The 20,697-nt window shown below is 30.7% G+C and overlaps 2 protein-coding genes across 12 annotated transcripts in view; one reads left to right on the forward strand and one right to left on the reverse strand.

Moving 5' to 3' along the window:
- LOC107451483 (centrosomal protein of 152 kDa) overlaps window positions 1–16,442 on the reverse strand; it is a 57,499-nt gene extending 41,057 nt beyond the window's left edge. For 3 of the 11 annotated variants that reach the window (XM_071178994.1, XM_071178996.1, XM_071178992.1), the window contains exons 1-6: window positions 16,345–16,442; window positions 14,483–14,639; window positions 13,528–13,613; window positions 10,211–10,244; window positions 5,817–6,567; window positions 2,132–2,278 (exon numbers count right to left, since the gene is read on the reverse strand). In XM_071178994.1, coding sequence (XP_071035095.1) covers window positions 2,132–2,278; window positions 5,817–6,567; window positions 10,211–10,244; window positions 13,528–13,613; window positions 14,483–14,611 — 1,147 coding nt within the window. In that variant the 5' untranslated portion in view covers window positions 14,612–14,639; window positions 16,345–16,442. Of the gene's footprint in view, window positions 1–2,131; window positions 2,279–5,816; window positions 6,568–10,210; window positions 10,245–13,527; window positions 13,614–14,482; window positions 14,640–16,121 lie in introns of all 11 variants that reach the window. The other 8 variants (XM_071178990.1, XM_071178991.1, XM_071178989.1 and 5 more) reach the window with 5 other exon arrangements.
- A 183-nt stretch (window positions 16,443–16,625) lies between these two features.
- On the forward strand, window positions 16,626–20,594 carry LOC107451497 (deoxynucleotidyltransferase terminal-interacting protein 1). Its single transcript, XM_043049600.2, has one exon. It carries the CDS (start codon window positions 16,796–16,798, stop codon window positions 18,275–18,277), a length of 1,482 nt encoding a protein of 493 aa, XP_042905534.1. The 5' UTR covers window positions 16,626–16,795; the 3' UTR covers window positions 18,278–20,594.
- Window positions 20,595–20,697: the final 103 nt, after the last annotated feature.

Raw genomic sequence — 20,697 nt, forward strand, 5'->3', positions numbered from 1 at the left:
CAGTGTTGACCACCCCTGCTTTAAGCAATTAAACTCCCTAAAGAAAAATAAAATAAATGCATTTTAAGAAAATTTGATGAAGTAACATATCTCTTGTTTTTTTGTTTTTTTTTCTTGTTTTTGTTTGAGTGCGGGAATTGCTTTTACCTAAGAAAGAAAAAAAAATATTTCCATTATGAAGCGTAATTTTTTGAAGAAAATAAAATTTCTGTTACAAATTTACAATAAATCCACATTTTGTACTTCTTTTAATGTCATATCTACAAGTTACAAGTTTTAAGCTGTTCATGTTTTTAGAATGCCATGAATAATTAGTATATCTGCGAGGTAAATATATCTTAGTTTAATATTTAGCTGCTAGAGACCAGTGTCTTTTAAAAACTTAATTGTATTTCAGATTTTAAACTTTAAAATAACTTTCCGGAAAAAGGATCAGACAACTGAATATTATTTTTTCTATAATATATATTTTACATTATTTTTATTGACAATTTTTTCTTGCCATCATCATTCAACTTGCGATAACAGAAAAAGCTCATTTCGATTTAATGAAACAGATTTTTAAATTTCGAAACAAACGTTATCAAGATAAGAGAAAACGGCAACAATGTTTGGAAATCTAATGCAAAACATAATAATAACAAGGTTATAGCGATGTAGCAGAAGTTCGTACGGACCGGGTGAAGTTACTTCCCCTTAACTAGCTGTTTGTTTGTTTATTTAGAAAACGAGGTGAATAAAAAAAACAATTAAGGACTTTTTTAAATAAGAACTCCTTAATTATCGTAAAAATATGAATTGCATGTGGTGTATCTGTATAACCTTTGTATTTGTTAAAATATACATTTAAACCTACACGATTCATCTTAATTTACATTTTTCGCTTCAACCGAGTTAGTCTTGGTCCACATTAACTCGGATAATCGGGGCTCTACTGCAAAAGTTGTGTACTAGGTGTCATGAACGTGATATTAGAGTGCTTATTCGCTTTGGAAGGCAGTAAAAAATCTATTACCACAGTACTCATTTTAGGCACATATATTGGTATAATTGGGCACTCTTTACCACTATTACTTATTTCAGTCACCCATATCGGTATAATTGGGTTTTCTTTACCATAGCACTTTCAATTAAGTATCACTGGCATTAAAAATAGTTTGGCAATTTTTAAGGGTCTTCGAAATAAGTACCGATTACAGTTCATACACTAAGAATTATCATAAAAATATTAATGTTGTTACTAATTATTTTCAAGAATTACAATTAATTTATTTTAGTAATAGATAAAATTTAAAATAAAATTTTATATTAAACAGCTAAATTGATGGAGAAATAGTACTTATTTGTATATGAGAATTGTATTTTATTGACACCAATGATGCTTGATTAATTTTGGAAATAGGCCCAAATTGATATAAAAAAATAAGTTTTGAACTAAAAAGCTAAATTAATAGGTAAAAGGTACTTATTCATAAAAAAAATTCATTTAAAACTTCCTAATTATTATTGAAGCTAATACTGATTAATTTTAGTAATAACTACTACTGCTATTATGTTAATTGATGTTTTTAATAGGTACTAAACATTGGTGGAAATTGGTTTTATGGTTCCCTGAAAGAGATAAGTACCAGAAAAAATTGTAGATTATGATAATTTTGGCTTATTAGGAGTTGATCTCGAGCAATAACATTATGCTAAATGATACTGATTTACTGAATATAGGTAATTATTTTGATGGGATGAACTTTTAAGAACATTTTTTGCTTAATTTGATAATATAAAGTCACCTGGAAGGGTAACAAATAATAAAAAAATTGGAATTGCTTTAGCTTCAATAATTGTGTTGGTATATGGTTTCCGATTTTTTGATTATTTCCATTTTCCCCCCACCATATAAAGAAGGGATATTCAGCTAGTAATAAAAATAAATTATCATGAATAAAACTTTGCATCAGATAACAGGAGTAAAAAAAAAAAAAAAACAACATTAGTCTTATTTTTAGGGAAAAAGGTCACAAAAACCAGCACCTGGATATGGAAATTCCTAATTCGTAGGGTATACAACAATGCAAATAAATGCATAATATAATAATTCAAGATCAATGTAAACAAAAAAAATTATGAAAATGACCTTGTATTAGCTCAAGGTTTATTTGAAGATTTCTGATCTCAGATAATTTTTCATCCACAGTTTCTTTTTCTCTCTTCTTTATCCTTTTCAATTCCTGGCAGGCGTTATTATGAAATGTTAGAAGTTTCATATACTCATCATGTAAATCTAAAAGCATTAAAATATATATATATATAATAAATAGAAGATACAATTTTAATCTTTTGCATGCTTGGCCCACAATTTTCTGATATTCCTGAATTGCTGGCTTTAGTACAAGTATTTGTTAAATATAGCTCTTGTTAAAATTTCAAGTTTTTGACGATTTCTATCAAAATCTTTACACGACTTCCACAGGCTAGTAGTCTCTTGATAAAATCATAGATTTCATAAAGTATGAACTTTTAACAATTATCATTAATAAATGTTACTAAAGCTGCAGTCGAATATAATATATTTTGTTTAAAATTTCTAGTGAACTGAACCTGGCAGTATTTTAAGTTTTTTTTTACCAAAAATTAAATAACTATTTTCTTCACAATTTTTCATTATTAAATCTTACCGAATGAAGAATGAATAAGAACTTTTTTAAGGATCCTGTAATTAACCCAGATGTGCTAATATTCTACAAATCAGTGACGCCCCGCTTTTTAAGTCAGAATTTTATTGAAGAACATAATTAACAATTTTCAAATTTTATAATGGGAAAACATTTGCAAATCATACAATAGTGATCAAAGTACTTGTTTTATGTTTCGATAAGTATCTTTATGCAGAATTTTTCATTCTGGCAAATGACGTATTTCAAGTGCTACTTCTAGAAATAAAAAAAAAAGCTTTATATTCAAGTCATTTCGTTGTTTTAGAATTTTTAAGACTCATAAATATTTTTAAAAAAATTTGGTTGAAATTTTCTTTTTTGTCCTGAAATTTCATAAGAAAGAATTGAAGGTTCTATGTCTATTAACTATTTTTAGAAGAAGAAATTATGATGGAGATTCGCTGCTTGAAAATTTTGATCTTTTTTTACAGTTTATTTAAAATGATTTTAATTTAATTAACAATTCACAGAAATAAAATTTTTAAAATACTGCAACATTAGTAACATTAAATATTAGCAAAATACTTTAAATAAAAAAAATATTAAGTTTTGGTTAAAAAAGAATATCTTAATCAATTAACAATTTTATAAATAGAATATTAAATCTTCAGATTCTTTTAGAAATTATTTCAATTAAAAGTTAAAAAAGAAATGACATTTTAAAACAACCCACAAAAGAGTTATTTAACTCAAAATGAATACATTTATAATATTTTTCTTAAAAATTTAACATAACTTTTTTATGCTTTAAATTGTAATTTAGAAATTATTATTTTAACATTTTAAGTTATCTTGCAAACTTCGGCTTCTTTTTTTTCCCCTTTCGAAATTGCTACTGCATGTCAGAAAACCAGTGGTCGTTTCACAAAACAAAGAAAAGCATCTATATATATTCAGGGGTCTGTCCAGACATTTTGTGAAAGGTCAATTTTTGTAAAATTGTGAAAAAATTACTCGTAACTTGTGAATATATAATGAACGTTAAGTCACTTTCTTTCAACCAGGGTCCGGCTTTTGTGAATTTGTGCAAATAGGGTCCTGTTATTGCAAAAAACTTTTTCAAGGAGTTTTTAAATTGTTATTAGATACAAAGATTATGCTCAGCACTGTAAAATTATAATAAAAAAATAAAATTTTCANTCTTACAACCAGGGTCCGGCTTTTGTGAATTTGTGCAAATAGGGTCCTGTTATTGCAAAAAACTTTTTCAAGGAGTTTTTAAATTGTTAATAGATACAAAGATTATGCTCACCACTGTAAAATTATAATAAAAAAATTAAATTTTCAAAAATAAACAGCAATTGCTGCTTTTAAATTAGAGATGCAACATACAAATATTTGGTATTTAGCCTATATTTGTATGTTGCTGAACGCAGAATATTCATTTCCGACGAATAATGGAAGAATCGTCTGCCGAAGACAAAACTCAATTCGTTTACATCCATCTTTCTTGTCCCCCCCCCTAGGAAGGGTTTATTCGATTAACAAAACAATAATGAAGATAAACAAATTTGTGAAGGGTCAGATTAAAAGATAAATTATTTTGCGAATGGTCCGTTCTTAAGTTAAAATATTTTGTGAAGGGTCCATTAATGGACCCAAATTTCTTCTAAACAGACCCCTGATATTATACAGCAAACTCCTACAACTTGGACCGAGAGTTAAAAATGAAGCAAATGTAACGCAAGCAGCTCTAAAAGTACTGCTGTATTATGATATATCAATCTTTTAATAAGAATAGTAAATGGGTTTTAGTTGTAAAAAAATTATCTGCACTTAATTTATTTCTTTTGGGAAAATTCACTTGGGTATATGAGTGTTTTAGATTTTGCTTGTTACTGAAGATTCTACTGTAACAGTCATCTAAAAATAAACTTAACATTAAAATAAACTTAGGTAAATGTTACAACATGTAGGTATATGCGGATGGGATTCACATTAGCAATGATAATATATTGATTTGAATGGACTATCAAAATTTTAATTTAGTGGCACAAAAAATATAACATGGTAGACAAAGGTAAGATATGTTGAATTTACAGAAGTTATACATATATCAATTATGATATATATTTATGCAAAGAAAAGCACACTATTTCCATTTTAAATTATTCTAAACACCTTATATTTTCAATTTCAAAATATCGTAAATGCAAGTTGATTTTTTTAAATGTTATATTAATGGCACACAATTTTCCATTGTAAACTCACACTGTTTTTCGATCGTTTTAATCAGTTATTGGCTAGAAACTTCCTCATGGTTTATAAAGTCTGGATTTTTTAATACATATATTTACAATATGCAAGTCTTGAATGGCACATTAGATTAATCACTTTTTGATAAGCTTGATTTGTGCCGAATTTATCCTAAATCCATGTGGCTTTGTTGATTACTTTACTATGGGCTCTCACATGAATTTTAAAATTCCTATTTTGGTTTTTAAATAGCATAATATAAATGACAGATTACACAAATATTTTAAATATGCATGGATTGACAAAATTCATCGTCCAAGCTTATGATTTTGGTGGCATTTCTTAATGGCTAGATAACTATTGTCCAGGATGCTTAGCCAAATTTTCCAGTAAAAAATAAGCATTTAAAAAAAAATATATCAAAATTAAAATATGCACATAGATAAACTTTTTTTTTCTTCCTATTGTTCAAAGTTCTTTTATATACATAAAATCAACAATATGCAAACACAATTTCGAAGACTTTACATGATCATGATAAAATAATTCATTTCTGAAAAACAATTGAAGGAAACATTGTGAAAACTATGCTTTGTGCAGTTTATGATGATAATTGACAAGAATTGATCTCATTTTTTAAAAAAAGACGAAATTAAGCACTTTTTGCAAACCTCCATGAAGAAAATAAAACGTAAATCAAAAATACGCACCTTTAAGCATTTTTTTAAAATCCTAATGATAATTTATTCAAAAATATATTTTTTTTTTTTACATAAATATAACTAAAGAATCACAATTGCGATAGAGGACTTTATCAGGGGACATTTACGTGGGAGCGTTTCAGTGAAAAGTGGTTCATAACCCTTTATGATAATGTCATATTTATTAACAACAAAAATTTTACTTTACTTTGAAGTGTTGCGTCTTGTTTTGTGCCATTCAAAAGATGTCCATCTCCAACAGGCTTGGTGTAAGGAACATCATCATTGGATTTGTTTTGAGAAGCTATTAATACAGAACTTGGAGTGTGTGGGGTGGGATGAATACCTAAATGATGGTTCACATTATTGTATATAATTCGAGAAGCATTGCCAGAGTTATGAGAAATATCTTCAGTAGGCTTAGCACCATAATTGTTTTGAGAAGGCAGATACTGCCAATCAGTATTATCAAAGTGATTTTGACATGGAATGTCATGTCTAGGAGTGTAATTGCTGCTTAAAGATACTTCAGGATTATCATCATGACCATTGGTATAGCTCTTGTTAGAAGAAAGATTAGGATCACCATCATAGCTGTTGCTTGTAGTCATTAGAGGATTATCACCATGCCTATTCTCATAGCTATTGCTTGAAGTCATCAGAGGATTATCATCATGCCTATTCTCATAGCTGTTGCTTAAAGAAATATTATCATCATCATTTTGAGTTACCAGGCAATCAAGAAGATTTTCTTGTACACGCTGGCGCGGCCTAATACCATGCCCATTTCTATCATCATCATTTTTAGTTACTAGACATTCACGCAGATTTTCTTGTACATGCTGGCGTGGCCTAATACCATGCCCATTTCTATCATCCTCATTTTGAGTTACTAGAAATTCACGAAGATTTTCTTGTACACGCTGGCGTGGTCTAATACCTTGCCCATTTCTTCGAACCTAATTTAGAAAGAAAAATAATTGTTCTGTCAAAAATTTATTGTTGAAACAAATGAGCAAGAAAAAACAGTTAGAACAAAAAAAATATATAAAACTTTTTCCAGGGTTCCTACTCACTTTCAGAAAAAAAAAAATTCCCTGAATTTTCCAGGTATTCCTGAATTTTCCTAAATTTCAATGAAAGTTGAGACCCTATTTTAACTATATCATGCAATTTTTCCTCAAAAAACTGTAATTCTTTTAATTGTAATGACAAATAGATTTCCTGTGTAAAAAAAATCATTGAATGAAGATGGAAACATGGAAAAGTTTGTCTAAAATGTGAAATTTGTAGACAAAATAATTGTTATAGATGTTAGAATAATTTACCTCGAATCTCAATAACGGATTACTGCTACTGACATTTTTAAGGTTTTCCAAGTATAATATAGGAATTTTCCAGGTTTTTGTAAAGAAATTGCAACTCACCCAGACTATTCCCTGAGTTTTTGAGTTAAAAAATTCCTTGATGAATCCAGGTTTTCCCTGTTCTCCCTGATCCAAAGGAACCCTGTTTTTCGATTTGGTTTCATTGTTATTGTCAAGAGCTGAAGGCTGTTTGGGATTTATCCTAAATGCTTATCTGGAGATAGTAATGACACATGCACATACTAGATCCTAGGGCAGATGGTATTATCCACTGGCCTAAGCACCACTTTCCCCAATCGCCCATGGACTTTTTCAGCTTTGAAATTATAGGGGGCATTACATTAGAATGGATTCTGAACCAGTGAGTCACTATCGGAGAAAGTGCTGTCCAATTAGATATCAACCCTTAAATTGGGCAATCAAACAACTCCAGGACCAAACCAAGGTAAGTGAAACTCTACCCACCATTCCGAAAAAGAAAAACAATGCTGAAACATTTGCAACGTAATGATCGAATTTCTATGCATTACCACCGATTGAAATAATCATTTCAGGTGAGTTTACTACGAGACACAAAGAGTATGGTACAAAATCAAAAACTAACATAAAACACTTCTTATAAATGCAGAGATACAAAATATTTCGATTGCAGGAACGAAGTTCGAGAGAATTTCAGGCGGCACTGGAAAGTTAATGAATCCAATTAGAAAAAGAAAGAAAAAAAATACCTGCAAATTTTTTTATAACCATTGTTGAACAGCCGAAACAATTTTTGGGTTTATGACTACTAATGTTCAACTGCGTAGCCTTGTAAATTTGAACCTAATCCAGAAGACAAGGGAACTCCTGGAAGTATTATTACAAATTAGCCTTCGAGGAGGACTTTTAGATGGAACTAACCCGCGTTTGTGTTACAAGGAGAGGAAGAAAAGGAGAACTCCCACAGTTAGCCTGAGGGCAAGGGGACTCTAACCCATGATCCGTCTACCACTGAGGATATTTCACGTCAGCACAGTGGCCGGTGCAAGACGGATGCAGAATTCATATAGGCGGAATTTATATTGCCGGGATCGAACCCAGGTTCACCTCATTGGAAAGCGAACGCTCTATCCTCTGAGTCATTGCAGTCCAGCTGCAATTATTGTAACATAATTTTTAATCCCTGACAAAAAAAAATTTATGTTTAATATAACACAAATAACTCTCCATGCCAATTTGTTAATTTATTAGTTTGAATTGAAGTTAATTTATTAGTTTGATTTCTGTTGTTAACAAAGATATTAGTTTATTCAAGACTTGTGTGAAATTGAGTAATTTTTTTTTCTTAGCTAAAAGAATTATCAATAAATTTTAACGTTATTAATTTATTGTAACCAGGGCCCGGGTTAAGGACTTCAAATTATTAACTAGTAAATTAGCTAAATATCAAAAATATTAGTCAAATTTCAAAATTCTTAGGCAAATCTTCAACAACTTTTATGATTGATTTTATCACAAGAAAAACTTCAAATCAAAACACAAATATACCATAAATTGAATTATTTTATAAAACGGAAATTCAAATCAAGAGTCATTTTGCAGTTGGGGAAGAGTAAAGAAGTAATGAATGAGAGAGGATGAAAAATGTAGATGTTTTATCATTTTTGAGGAAAAGAAATAGGTTGCGGTTGATTTTTAATAATTTCTTAGACTAGAGCAGTAATATAAAGATAAACCTTTGGCAACATTAAGTTATTGCCATATTATTGTAAATGTTACTGTCACAAGAAAGCATAAATCTGTAAAAATAGTTTGATGCCTTTTGCTACCACTTAGCAAAATGTAGGGAAAATTTTGTCACACGATATCGTGTGATTCAGCTATGAACGTAGTAATCTATATTTTACGGTAGTTTGTCTTATGCTTACATACTCTCTCTTGTTGCTTACATTATCTGGACTTAATATAATTCTAATTTGTTATACTGTGCATCTAATAGAAATTACTGTGATCGAATAAAAAATACAGAATTTGTTCAAAGAAATTTCCTTTGATCTATTTCTTCAGTATTATGTATATACAGTACAGAACCCGTTATCCGGAAATCAGAAAACCGGGAAACCAAAAAACCGGAACGAAATTCGATAAATTTTCACGCAATTTTTTTAAAAAAACTTTTTTTTCCTCATAAGATTTTGGGATTTTTCTTTCTTTTTTGAAAGATGCTTAGCTTACCATCATTTCAGAAATAATCATTAGTGTAATACCTCATCGTTTTTTCTTATTTTTAAGATTATTTCCAAATATTTTTTTTTTTTTTTAAAGTTGGGTTTAACACTAAAAAAACGGCTTTTTGTAGCGATTCAGAAAACCGGAAAAATCAGTTATCTGGAATAGCGATAGTCCCGATCGTTCCGGATAATCGGTTCTCTACTGTATTTTTCTTTTAGGTAGAAAAATTCATCGGCCAATATTTTTGTCAAAATACAACTTTTTTTTGCTGAATTTACGATTTATCGCAGAGCCTTGTGTAACTAAAAAGAGTGTTATAATTTTGAGAGGAAATTCACATTAAAAAAAAAAAAAAAAAAACTAAGTTTTGGGGAAATATCAGGAATTGAGAATTTCTTGCCTCCCTATATAAATGTACCTGGTTCAGGATAAATACTGATTCTTACCCATCAAAATACAGAGAAAATGTTTCAAAATAGACTAAAAAATAGCATGCAATTTTTAAATAATAATTTTCCATAAACTAAATATATGTAAAATAATTTTCTGGCAATAAACATAGTTCAATTATATCCATTCAGTTTTAATTTAATGCAGTGCTTTTCAAACTCTATAAATATGCAGTTAATATACATCAAAGATGAAGAAAGACTAACTAGAGTAGCTTAGTCAGGCTTGAAAAAAAAAACTTTATTTAGTCAATTATTGGTAATTAAATAATAATTTTAACTGTTTGAGAGATATTAACCATTTTAACTATTACATTGTTTTCGATCGCAATTAAACATTAATTTAATTCTAATTAAAAAAAATGATTTACATCAAATAAATTTAATTTCATAGATCTTTTTTAAAGGATGGAGAGGACTCGTTCTGTCAAAATAAATAAACTCTAACATGTTTTATTAAACTTATAATAGCATATTTCTATTTTACAATATTAAGTTAAAATAATAAGTTGCTTTACAATAATAAGTTAAGTTTAAAGTATAAAGAGAAAAGTTAAAACAATCATGTAACTCACTGGAAAGGATTCATGAGATTCATGGTCGAAGTTGCTGCAATTAAAAGAAACAGGATATGTATTACTGATAAAATAAAAGTAATGAATAAAACAATAGAAGTTAATACAAACAGTATTATGCTGTTAAAAGAGCAATATTCACAATTTTGTATGGTCTACAGGTCTAAGACCACTCAGAAATGAATCTGTTTAAATTTAAGATGAAATGATGATACTAAAAAATGGAATAAATCCTAGTGATTTCGCCTTTGTGTTATAATGCCTCAAATAAGCTAGAAATCTTAGAGATGGGAAAAATTAGTTATGATGCATCCCTTGGAACACATAGTTCTTCAGTAAGGGGAAAAAATAGCTAGTAGGCAGATTTATGTGAGCAAAATTAGAAACAAACTAACAAAATGCATCAACATTTTTTTATTGTTGCTTTTTCTGTATTAATAACAGGAAAGGGAGAATAATTCTGAGTATCAAATTAAGTTGTTGATTTTTCTTGCTGGTATTTGATTGAAACTCATTAAAGCCTTGATTGTTCAAATCCTTTTTTTAATGTTCTTGTTTTTGTCTATCAAGATACAGAATGTGAATTTTAATACATGGATAAAGAGGTCAAATTCTCGTTTTACGCTTTTAGTAAAAAGGAAGCCAGAAATATGAGTCCTATGTCCTAAGCACCCATAGTTTCCAAAGCCTAGCCGAAGAACTGAATTTCTATATTGAAGTCTGCAAAAGAGAGAGAGAGGAGAAAAAAAAAATCTTTCGATTTTGTTTTTCGCAGTGTCCTTAATACAACTTTTTAAAGTTTATTCAAAGCAAGTCTAGAGTTGTTTTTAAAAGGAAAAAAAAATCCTCCCATTTATTTACCTTTAAATAAAAAAGAGAGAAACAAGAATTTATTAAAAATAATCTGGAGATCTTCTAAAAATCTGCAACTCCTGCTGCGGTGCAAGAAAACATGACTGATGGATTTTTTTTAAACTCCTTGTAAAGAAATTTATTAATGTTACGAATGCATACAAGAAACTTCAATTTCCACATAATTCTTCATCCTCTTTATTGACTTGTCAGCCCTTTGAAAAATAAGGTCTGCAGGATAATTTTCCATTCAGCTCTCTTCATCACCTTCATCTTCGTCTCTCTTCCACCAGTTTTTCACTTCAAGTTCTTCTAAATCTCCTTTAATACAGTCGACCCACCTTAGACTGGGTCTGTCTCCGGTTCAGGCTCCTATCGATTTATAACAGGATGCTTAGCCAGATTTTTCATCAAAAAATAAGCACCTTTTAAGTACTTTTTAAGCACTCAAAAATATTTTTAATCACTTTCCAAAAAAAAAAAATCATAACTAGGATCTGTGCAGTAACAAAAATTATTATTTTTCTATCCTTTTAAAGTGATAAAATAACTAGTTTCTGATAAATATTACAGAGAAAATTATAGAAATCATGAATTTTTTGTAATTTAGAATGACAATCGATACGGCAAAGAAAAAATCTCTTCTTAAAAGATAAAAAATTAAACACTTTTTACAAACACCAAATAAAAAAAGCACCTTTAAGGGCTTTTAAAAAACTTAAATAAAAATAAGCACTTTTTAAAATTGCTAAGCACCCTGTATAATTAAAGACTGGGTGTTAAGGAAAACAGCTCCATTAGGCAGCTATGTCTAGCAAATTTGATGTGGATTCCTTTAATATGGCTGATAATATCTGCCTCTGTTTACAGCCTGCACAGCTCATTATTATCCTAGCAGAAAAATAACTCGGGCCCTCATTGGACCACTATTCACGAATTTCAACTCAATAAAGTTCAAAGGCTCGTCATTTTCTAAAATTGGCCCTATGCAGAAATCGATTAACCCAATATATTATCTGCTATATAAAATTGTCAGATTCACCCCATATTTTATATTCATTGTTCAACCAATATAGGCCCCATAAAGGTCGATATTAGCCCGATATAGGACAAATATTAAAACATCTAGACAAGCCAATAATGGTCCCTCGGTGCATGTTCATATAGGACCCATTATAAGCCAATTTTGAGCCCAAATGGGGCTGTTGTAAAATTGTTGCTATGGTATATCTGTGCCTTCATGTAGCATTTATATTCGTTGCACCTAGAATCCTTCCGAAAACTTTTCCCTCATAGATGAGTAGTCAATGGTCATGTGATTTGACAAGGTCCAAGTTTTTGAGTCATATAAGAGCATAAGTCTAATGATAGATTTATATGACATATCTTTTTTCCTGTTTTTACTAAGTTTGATTGTATAAAAAGTATACAGTTCTAATTCTCAATGATTAAAAGTAATCAATACTTCATCATCTTTGACATGGATTACATCTAGGTCCATCTAGGATAGATAATCCAATTACTCTTTTCTCATTCAAAGAAAACTCAAGATGTTTCAAATTTATTTAGCATCAAATATCAAAACAAACAATTGGAATTCTTTTGCTACCCATATAATTCATTGTATACAGATAAAGGTTGGTTTTGAAAGCACAAAATGTTTAACACCTGCTTTTATGGTGAATTATTACGGCTTTATTTCATCAATTGAAAAAAAAAATTTAAACAAAATTTCAGTAACTGCAGTGAAACAGTGAATGGTTCAGTTTGGATGTTTTAATGAGGGCTAAAAAAAAAAAAAAAAACACTGCACCTTCTAAACGATTCACAGGACTTCATCAATTAGTCGTTTTAATGGAAAGGTTGCAGGAGTGGGGGGTGGATACTAACGAGCATAGACTGTATATCATAGCTCTAATTAAAATGTTTTTTTCCCCCTAACTGTAAGAACACAGTTTTCCCAGTTTTGATGGAAGAATTATCAATTTTTCAGGAGTCAAAGAGGTGATTAAAAACACTCAAAAGAATCAACAACACCTCATGGTTTAGATTAAAAAACAAGAGAAAAATCTGCTATTGACTCTTCCTGGCACATGACTGGTACAGTGCAAACAACCCAGAGAAGCTCTGAATTTCAAAGGATGGGCAAGCACTACATTATCAAGTATCATTCAAACTACATTATCAAGTGGATAATTGAAGTGTCTTAATTTAACTATCTATGGAGAATACAAGACCTTGATATTCACACCAGATCTCTTTTCCTTCCTTATACTTAAGAAGGATTATTTAGAACAAATACCCCTTTTTGTTTTCAATTTTCTGAGGGTCTACTAACTTATGGAGTTAGTGCACCCTATTGGCTAGATCAGTTAGGATAAGCAACATCAACACAAATAACTAAAACACAAAATCTTAAAATAAAAAAACGCTAAAACATTATAAAAGCAAAATTGCTTACTTACATATTTACACCCGATTCATTATCAGACCCATCTTCAGAACCCTCTGCTTCTGAATCATCATCAAAATTTTCTATTTCTTCTTGAAGCTAAAATCATAAAAGCAATTTTAAATCAAAACTGCAATATATATATTTAAGTAGAAGAATTAAAACCTCTGACTCAGATACTTTAAGGTCACAACATTTAAATATTTTAATATTTTTAATTGAATAATGTAAAACTGGAGAAATTGTTTTAATAGTGACCTGCTATTCATTGAATATCATAAAATTCAAATAATGTCTTTTACTAATTTCACGAAAAGCCAGTTTGACAACAGCCATGTCAAATTGTTAAATATAACAGTTGGTACAATTTTTACATCAGTAACCCTGCTAATAGATAAAGAATTCGTCAAAATCAGAATACCGCAGATCATTATATGAGAGGGACAAGAGTAGAAAGTGACATTCGCTAAAAAGATTACACATTACTTTATGCATAGATTATATTTTATAAAAAAGGCAAAAGAAGAAAGAAAAAACTGGGCTTTTTAATTTCATCAATTTAATTAGTAAAATCATCTATTTTATTTATCAATAAATTTTTTTAATGATCTTAAAGACAATAAAAATAATAATTAATAAAAAACAACAATTGAATTTACTGGTGTTTGGTGATTTTACATTAGCAACATTATTGTCTCTGCGCCGGCGAAATGGAAAAGTACCGAAAAACTTTGTCTTTGATTAGAAAATATCATTTTTAACAAGCGTGAACTCAGGGGACAGCTATATACTTGAACTCGCACAAAATCCATTCTCAAGTTAAAAAACTTCAGTCAACTTATACACTGGAAAATCCAGTATTTGACTAATAGGTAATAGAAGTTTAAATGCATTTACAAACATATTGTACAATTATTTTATATGATTTTAAAAACAAGCAAGATTAATATGATATAGTAAGGCATTACCTCAGCATCTCTCCTTGCATTTTCAGCAGCCTCTTCCTTATCTTCTTCCTCATCAATATCATCAGTTAAGTTTTCTTGCTGGGGAAAATCTACACTGAAGAAGTCAGCAGTGTCTTGGATATTCGCCATCGCATACAGCTATGGTAAATGATGCAATCTATAAAAGATACATACTAAAATTCAAATTTTTACAAGGTGCGTAGCTAAATCTTACAACAAAAAATAAGCACCTTTTAAGTACGCAAAAAATATTTCTAAGCACTATGTAATGCAAATGCAACAAAATGCTAAATAATTTTCAAAGACTTTTACATGATCATGAAAAATTACTAGTTTTTGACAAAGAACTCTTTTCTTGATTATATTAACCACCATAAAAAGATCGAGAGATTTATTGGTTCGATTTCAGGGGGTGGAAATGAAGCATGAAATTGAGAATATCTTGCAAAATGCAGGAGAGTGTCACGTGAGAATGCAAGAATTTCACCAAACCCAGCTCAGTAGACGCACATGCGGACCCGCAAAAATTTCACCAAATAAGTGCAATGATTGGAGCTTTCATACGCTATGGACTGACAGCACACCTAAATACATTGTGTTTGAATGAATTGTGAAAACGCTGAATAGAACAATGTGAAAACCATGCTTTTGCATAATACATAGCGAAAATTGACAAAATTTTTAAAAAATATGTAGAAGTTTGCAGAAGGGTGGCTACAAGTTATATCTTTCCAGTTCCTTTTAAGATTTTATTTATTTTAGCCTCTTGCTGACTACTGTCCGAAAGACGTTAAGACTTGACAATTATTTTGGCCTAGGTATAATGATACTTACCATACTTGATCAAACAAGTTAGTTCTACTACATCAAATAATCACCAAGTTTTGGCGATTTCTAGACAGTACCCTATGAGAAAATAATAATAAAATTAAAAAAAATCGCAGAAGAGGACCAACTGAAAGGTAAAACTCCTAGTTATCCCTGGCAAGCCTCTACATTTTTAAATTTGAAAGCTTAAAATACATTTGGCACAGTAGATCATGATACTGAAATATCCTTGTTATATTTTCGTATTAATACCTATTCACGCTACCTACAATTACTAAAGAAAGTGCAGTAAAAGGCATTTGAATGTGCAAAAATTTAAAGAAAGCAAATTATTTAGAGGCTAATAAATTCTATGATTAGGTCAGCGTAGATTTTTTTAAAGTTTGCGTGCCACTGCCAGAATATCAGGAAACTTAGGCTATCTTTGGGAAGATTTCCGCATCATGATCCCCATCTGGGGGATATTTCCGTATCGTGATCTGTGGCAGAATAATCGCCAAGTTTTGGAACTTTCGGACAGCGGCTTGCGAGAAACTAAAACATCAAAGAAAGGGTCTAACTCGTAAGGTCAAACTCGTAGCCACCCCCGGGTAAACATCTACGTTTTTTTTTTAAATTTGCAAGTTTAAAATTTATTTGGCACCTTGGTGATTGTAGGTCTTGGCGCTATAGATCACGATACGGAAATATCCCCGAATTTAGAAATCAAATAATCATAAGAATATATAAAATCAAAATGAATAGTTATAATGCTATACAAATGTTATCCATTAATTAAATAATAGAAAACTTATCAATTATTCTGTCTTACTTTTTATTCTGTGCTTTTCATGTAACTAAAAGAAAGTAACTATTATTTTGTACTTTTCATGTAACTAAAGGAAAATAACTATGTAAAGACATTTAAATGTTCGAAAGATAAAAACAATGATACAGAAATGTTCCCATGTTGAAATGTAAAAATAATTAATAGTTAAAAAAATACAATAAGTTAGAGCTTTTTAAAAAAAAAGTTAAAATTTTTCTGCAATTACATTATTTATCATAATAACCGAACCATATTTTTAGATGTTTGTTTACAAATTGCGAACTGCCCGCTGGCAAAATAATCACGGTCGCCGTGAAAATGAAAGAAATATTTATGTTGCCATTCCTCAAAAATGATTGAAGACATATAAAAGCTTAAAAATGTATTAAACTATGCTTGAAGACACTTAATCAGAAATATTTGTGCAAAAAATCTATTTTAAATTTTTTTAATAATGTTTGACTTTTATTTCCTCAACATTTTAGTAACGGAATATCAACTACTACTTTAGTAATCATAATAAAAAGTAAACAAAAACACAACTTCACGATTGAAAACAATCTTGATGGTCATTTTAATGTAGTAATCATAGAGAGGGTTAAAGCAGATTTTATCTTTAAAATTTATGATAGTTCATAAAAAGGATCGTTTGAAAATAGTTTTAATTAGATTTTAAAATGTCTACCGTTCCAGAAATCAGAGTGTATTCCCCATCTGAGCGAGAAACAAACCGGAACAAACCCACAGTTTTTAGCTGGCACTCACCGAAATTTGAACTTACAACTCCAAATTCTTCAAATAATGAAAGTCAACAAGTACGTTTATTTGGTGTTGGAGGTAGGAAGGCCAATATATTTTTTAAATCAGAAAAGATACCCCCGGAATTATCTGATGCTTTTCACACTTCCATGTTGGTTAAGTGGGAGAACACATTCAACATGCGATCGTATAACTTGAATAATTTTCCAACGAGTACTACTAGCTATAGGACGGCCTACAGATCCCAGGCAGTAGCTATGCAGAGAGCTAGATTGGGATTTATTACTGGTACAGCAAAGTCCTTAGACATTTTGAGACAGAACATGCAGAAGTACATCAACAAAGAAATTGATGATATCATTCAAAAATATCTAGAGAAGTTCTTTAGACCCGGCATTGAAAACATTAAAAGTAATAACGGTGAAAACTCAGTCTCAGATCAGCATATACAGACAGTATGTCGGCAAATTCTAGAAGAGGCCAAAAAGATGTATCAGACAACATCTAATAGAGGCACTAGTCCTGCTGAGTTGATTGATTTTGAAAGTAGTTCGTCTAATGACCAAAAACTGACCAGCACAAATACAGCACCTAAGCCATTAGTTAAGAAACGTAAGGAATCTGACACCGATTCGGAAGCGAGTTTTATTCCTGTTAAGCCCAAAAAGCGAAAAGGCAGACCCCCTAATATATCCTCCGGACGATCAACGCCCATGAAGTTTAAACTGGAACAAGTGAAGCGGGAAGGTCCGAAATGGGATCCTGCCCGTTTGACACCAGAAACTCATTTTATTATGGGCGCCAAAGCGAATAAAGCTTTAGGACTTGGTGCTACAAGAGGCAGGCTGTACATAAAGCATCCAGACATATTCAAGTATTCTGGTGACCAAGAAGATAAACAATGGCTGTATGATCATAACCTTATGCCTGCAACGGGTGGTAAAGCTTATATGCTACTCGTCGAAGACATCAAAGAGTTGGCCGAGTCCGAAGAGTACAGAAACAATCCAGCTCTTGTAATCGATGAGATTGTTGGTTTCACTGTTCCAGAGAATATGGTTCAGAAAATGAAGAATACAATGATGGAAATGCGGACAGATGTACCTACAAGAAAGCGGGGCAGGCCGCCATCATCGAATAACGATGGGACCATTGACATCAAAGTGGAAGATTTCACCTCTGATGAAAAACAGGGTTCCAGAACTGTGTCTCCGACTGATGATCTTGATCTTTTAAGTGCAGATATGCGTTCTACCGATCCATCTCCCTTTAGTTTAGGCACAGGTTTTGATGATGTAAGTCCTGCTCAACCTGAAATTTCTCCATCCCCTTCTGATCTAAGTACTACATTTGACCCACCATTATCTGCACCGTTTGACATTGGATCTACCACTGATTGATGATAGACTTTATGTTTCGCACATGTATTTAGGAAAATTTTTGTATTCGTATCTGTCCATGCCAAACTACAAAGGTCAATGTGCGAAAGGAATTTCAAACTTGCAAAATTTGAAGGAAAAAAAAAAGATTTGCTGTATTTTTTAAAAAAAGAGACCTTTAAGCTGGTCCCCTTCTGAAATTTATTTTCCTCAATATCTAATGGCCTACTGCCCTTAAGACAATTAGTTTGTTGTCGATACCGATACTGAAATCTTCCCATGTGCTTGAACATTTTGTAAATACTACTGCTTCTTCTCTACCTGTTAACAAAAATCTCCATGTTCATGTGCAGGCACGTGTGTTTTATGAACGCATATCTGTTCAATGTGGACATAGATAGTGATTAATATTTAAAGTTAACAAAACTGATTTTTTTTAAGGTCTTTTACCCGATTTCTATCCTTGATCCACTATTATCTGCACTGTTTTACATTAGATCTACCACTAAATAAATGTTGACTATATTCTATAAATTACTTGCATGGGGTGTAAATTTTACTATTTCATTCTCTGGTAACCTTGATCTCTTTATGGAGCAGATATGTATTTCACAGGAATCACAGTTAGTAAAGGCATGGCTAACTTCGCCAGCTGAGAGCTGGGGATAATGCTTTCCATTCTGGCAGCTGGCAAGCATACACAACAATGTAATTATTAATTCTGTTACCGCTGTCTCTTCATTGGTTGTGGTGTGGAAGTTCTTTTTATAACCACCATTGGACAGCTGGCTTAAGTTTACTCAATTCCGTACCATGTAATTTTGAACCAAACAAAGTAGACAAGGAAACTACTGGACGAAGCATCGGTACTAACTAGTCTATGTAGAGAACTTTTACATGAAACTGACTTGCATGTATGTAATATAAAGATGCAAAACAATATAACCTGGCATGTGGTTTTTAGGCTGAAATAAAATTGCATGGTGGTTAAATGATAGTATTTTAAAACAGCTCTAGGTGCTCGTCTATGGTTGGATGATATGCGTGTTTCATAGATCTATCTCTTCTGAATATCGACACACATTTTCATTGAGGAAACCCACTATAAATTTAAAGTTTGACTGGTCAATTAATAGCTTGCCATTATCTGCACCTTTTGACAATGGGTTACTAATAGTGAACATTTAATGTATTACTATTAATGCTTGTAGAATTTTGAATTTTATTATAGCTTCTCTAAAGGTAACCATGATCTCTATGTACTAGGAACAGATTTTGATCATATGAATCCTGGTTCTAAAATTGACTCACCATTACCTGCAATGTCAAACATTAGTTCAACAAATAACTGTTTATTTTAATATTCTTAATTTTATATTGCATAGATTTTATCAATATACTGTGTTAATTTCATTATGGTATTTCATATGGCCTTTTTTTTTTGGCTTTTAAATTTATAATGTGGTATGATTTTGTTCAAATTATTAGCTATATATAGTTTCCAAATTGTGTACCATGGTACCCTTAAGGTGCCCCATAAAAATGTCTCCATTTTTGACTGTTAGGGATATCAGTAAAATCCTAGAATAGCCCACCTCTTGGCGACTTCTTAAAAATCTTGCCAAGTTGGCGATTATTGCTGGGATCAACATTCCTTTTTGATTATTAAAAAACAATTTAAGCTATTAAAATATTTTTAATAGAATAAAAAATAACTTACCTTTACTCTGATGGCTCAAACTCATTTGTTCTCTACATTTAGGGCATTCATGCACTTTTAAAGTTAAATTTTGATTCATATACCATTCAATCATAGCTCACTTATCTTTTGCATTCTTTAAAGTTAAAAATTCACTCATGCATTGCTTACCATTTTGAACTGGTTCCGCACAAAAAAATAAAATAATAACGGCAATAAATTAAATAATAGTTAAAAAATGAAATAATAACAATGATTCTAACTGCAAGAGATCAGAAGCATAACTGGCAAAAAAATAAACACTTTTACCTCTTTTCTAATGAAATCCAACTTTCGCGTATTTATATACTTATCAAATAACCAATAAGGTTTAAGAATTTTGGTGGAGGAATCGTGGTGTTCAAGATTATCTCCCCGAAACATAGTTTGGCGAGATTTCAAAGACTTGCCTGGTGATATTTAAAAAATTCGCCACGGGGTGGACTATTCTAGGATCCACCCGTGTTATCTTTAAAAGTGAAATAACATAAGTTTTTTCCTTCTTTTTGTTAAACTTTAAAAATACATATTCAATAACTCTATTAAATTTTTAGTATGTTCTAAGTTTGCATTCATTTGAATTAAATGATTTTAAGGTGTCTTATGTGTTGAATTTATTTCACACTTGTAATTTACTTGTGTAGAAACTTATTAACACAACAATATATTTTCTTCAAATTTCAAAACTATAAAAAATCAATAA

Source organism: Parasteatoda tepidariorum, chromosome 3 (genome assembly GCF_043381705.1).
Source record: "Parasteatoda tepidariorum isolate YZ-2023 chromosome 3, CAS_Ptep_4.0, whole genome shotgun sequence".
In the NCBI taxonomy this organism is placed as follows: Eukaryota; Metazoa; Arthropoda; class Arachnida; order Araneae; family Theridiidae; genus Parasteatoda; species Parasteatoda tepidariorum.

What these genes read in the sequence shown, in the direction of transcription:
- LOC107451497 (XM_043049600.2), top strand. Translation starts at nt 16,796, where the DNA reads ATGTCTACCGTTCCAGAAATCAGAGTGTATTCCCCATCTGAGCGAGAA.